Raw genomic sequence first — 2,568 nt, 5'->3', positions numbered from 1 at the left:
TGCAAGTCTGCCTCTCTCCCTATCTAGGGAGGGGCCAGAGCACAAGCGCACTAGTACAGAGGGAGGGGCGGGGGGCACTCTAAGGCCACAGCGGCCACCCTGGGGACCCCAAGCTCCGCCCCGCTCCGTTCCTATTGGCCTTAGGCTCCCCCGCCCCCAGCCGCCTGCTCCAGCACCCGGGCATTTAGGCTACCACAGATAAATAGCCCAGAGCTCCTAGCGCGCGCGAAGTTAGGGGTAAGGAAGCCCCAGAGCGCTCGGTTGCTTTGCCACACGTCCCGCCCCACAGGACAGGGCGGGGTGAGGACAGTCGGGCGTGCATTCAAACGCCCGGCACTTTGCCACTGCACCGCCGGGACTTTGGAGTGACAAGAAAGTTCTGGGCAACTCCTGCCGTTTCAAGTTGGGCGAGGCCAGGTTCCCTGCTGGGATATGGAGTTACTGTCGCCCCCGCTCCGAGACGTGGACTTGACGGGCCCAGACGGCTCCCTCTGCTCTTTTGCCACAGCGGACGACTTCTACGACGACCCGTGTTTCGACTCCCCGGACCTGCGCTTTTTCGAGGATCTTGACCCGCGCCTCGTGCACGTGGGAGCTCTCCTGAAGCCCGAGGAGCACTCCCACTTCCCTGCAGCTGTTCTCCCGGCCCCCAGCGCGCGCGAGGATGAGCATGTGCGCGCGCCAAGCGGGCACCACCAGGCGGGCCGCTGCCTACTGTGGGCCTGCAAGGCTTGCAAGCGCAAGACTACCAACGCAGACCGCCGCAAGGCTGCCACCATGCGTGAGCGGCGCCGCCTAAGCAAAGTTAATGAGGCCTTTGAGACGCTCAAGCGCTGCACGTCCAGCAACCCCAACCAGCGGCTGCCTAAGGTGGAAATCCTGCGCAATGCCATCCGCTACATCGAGGGCCTTCAGGCTCTGCTGCGCGACCAAGACGCCGCGCCCCCTGGTGCTACTGCCTTCTATGCGCCGGGCCCGCTGCCCCCAGGCCGCAGCGGCGAGCACTACAGCGGCGACTCAGACGCATCCAGCCCACGCTCCAACTGCTCTGACGGCATGGTAAGACCGGTACCCCAGGGGGGAGGAGAAAAGAAGGCAGCGCTGGGGATATATGCGACGCGTTCTGAACACAGGGAACTGAACCCTGAGGGGTGGGCCTTCCTGGTGAACTGGGCAGCGGTCGCGGGGGCGGGGGCGTGGATCCCGGTGTACTGGGCAGCTGTCGCCGGAGTAGCTTACTACTGTGGAGGTGCGCAGGACTTCAGCGATCCGCAGGATTGGCGGAGCTATTAGAATACTGCTCCGCGAACATAAAGGCACGCTTTTTCTTCACTTATCCCTACTTCCAAAATGCAGATACTGGCGGGGGTGGTGGGGGGAGGCTGGGGTTGTGGCTCAGTAGTACAGTGCTCGCCTAACATGCTTGAGGCACTGAGTTCAATCCTCAGCACCATATAAATGTAAAATAAAGATATTGTGTCCACCTAAAACTTAAAAAATAAATATTTTTAAAAATGCAGATACGTCCATCCTTCATTTGTTTGGCCCTGCATAATGCAGATCTCTGCTTATGCCAGACGAACAGACGCGGTCCCGGAATTCGTGGCTGAAATTTTGGGAGTTGGGGAGGGGGCAGCTATAGGGAGTGGTGCTCGGGCTCCTCGCGGTTCCGCCGACCTGACGTGGTCAACCTTGCCGTTTACAGATGGAGTATAGCGGCCCCCCAAGCGGCGCCCGGCGGCGGACCTGCTACGATGGCGCCTACTACAATGAGGCACCCAGCGGTGTGTATACCCGGCCTAGCCCTGCTCGTGCCTCCTTCGCGCGTTCCCTTTGAGCTGTTCCGTTTTCCCTCTAACTAGTACCTCCACCCCCAGCACACATATATGTTGGGTGATGGTGCAGGGAATGAAAACCTAAACGTTCAGCTACTTCCCCTTTCGCCCCCCACTCTCTCTGGACAGTCCCAGACTCTGGTAGGTCCTCAGTTTCCCCTCTGCCCCAAAGCCTTGGACCCGTGGGGTGAGAGACCTTGCCACGGTTCAACCCCTGCTTACTAGCCTACTCCTCCCCGCGCAGAGCCCAGGCCCGGGAAGAGTGCTGCGGTTTCGAGCCTCGACTGCCTGTCCAGCATTGTGGAGCGCATCTCCACTGAGAGTCCTGCGGCGCCCGCGCTCCTGCTGACTGATGCGACACCAGAGTCACCTCCACTCCAACAAGAGGCAGCCGACTCCAGTGAGGGCGAGCGTGGGACCCCTGCCCCGTCCCCGGAAGCCGCCCCGCAGTGCCCTGCAGGCACGAACCCCAACCCGATCTACCAAGTGCTCTGAAAGGGGCAGGCTGCAGTGCCAAAGGGTGCCGCTGCCTACCCAAGGGATGGTACCCCTAGGGTATCTCGCACCCAAAAGATAGAGCTTAAATGCCACTCCTCCCAACTGCGCTTGAAAAGCGACCCCTCCCGAGGTGGGAAAACCGAAATGTTCTTCCCGTACCCCCAACAGGGCAAGAACTCAGCCAGTGTTTTCCACGAAGCACCCTGCCCTGATACCCACGTGATGGCCATTTGGG

At 60.9% G+C, this 2,568-nt stretch overlaps 1 protein-coding gene across 1 annotated transcript; it reads left to right on the top strand.

The window, feature by feature from the left end:
* Positions 1-432: 432 nt before the first annotated feature.
* Myod1 (myogenic differentiation 1) lies at positions 433-2,330 on the top strand. Its single transcript, XM_027942245.1, has 3 exons — positions 433-1,059; positions 1,706-1,784; positions 2,080-2,330. The coding sequence occupies exons 1-3, from the start codon at positions 433-435 to the stop codon at positions 2,328-2,330; spliced, it is 957 nt and encodes a 318-aa protein (XP_027798046.1).
* Positions 2,331-2,568: the final 238 nt, after the last annotated feature.

The sequence above is a fragment of the Marmota flaviventris genome, chromosome 9 (genome assembly GCF_047511675.1).
Source record: "Marmota flaviventris isolate mMarFla1 chromosome 9, mMarFla1.hap1, whole genome shotgun sequence".
NCBI classification, from domain to species: Eukaryota; Metazoa; Chordata; class Mammalia; order Rodentia; family Sciuridae; genus Marmota; species Marmota flaviventris.
This window is presented reverse-complemented; position numbering and strand designations above follow the sequence as displayed.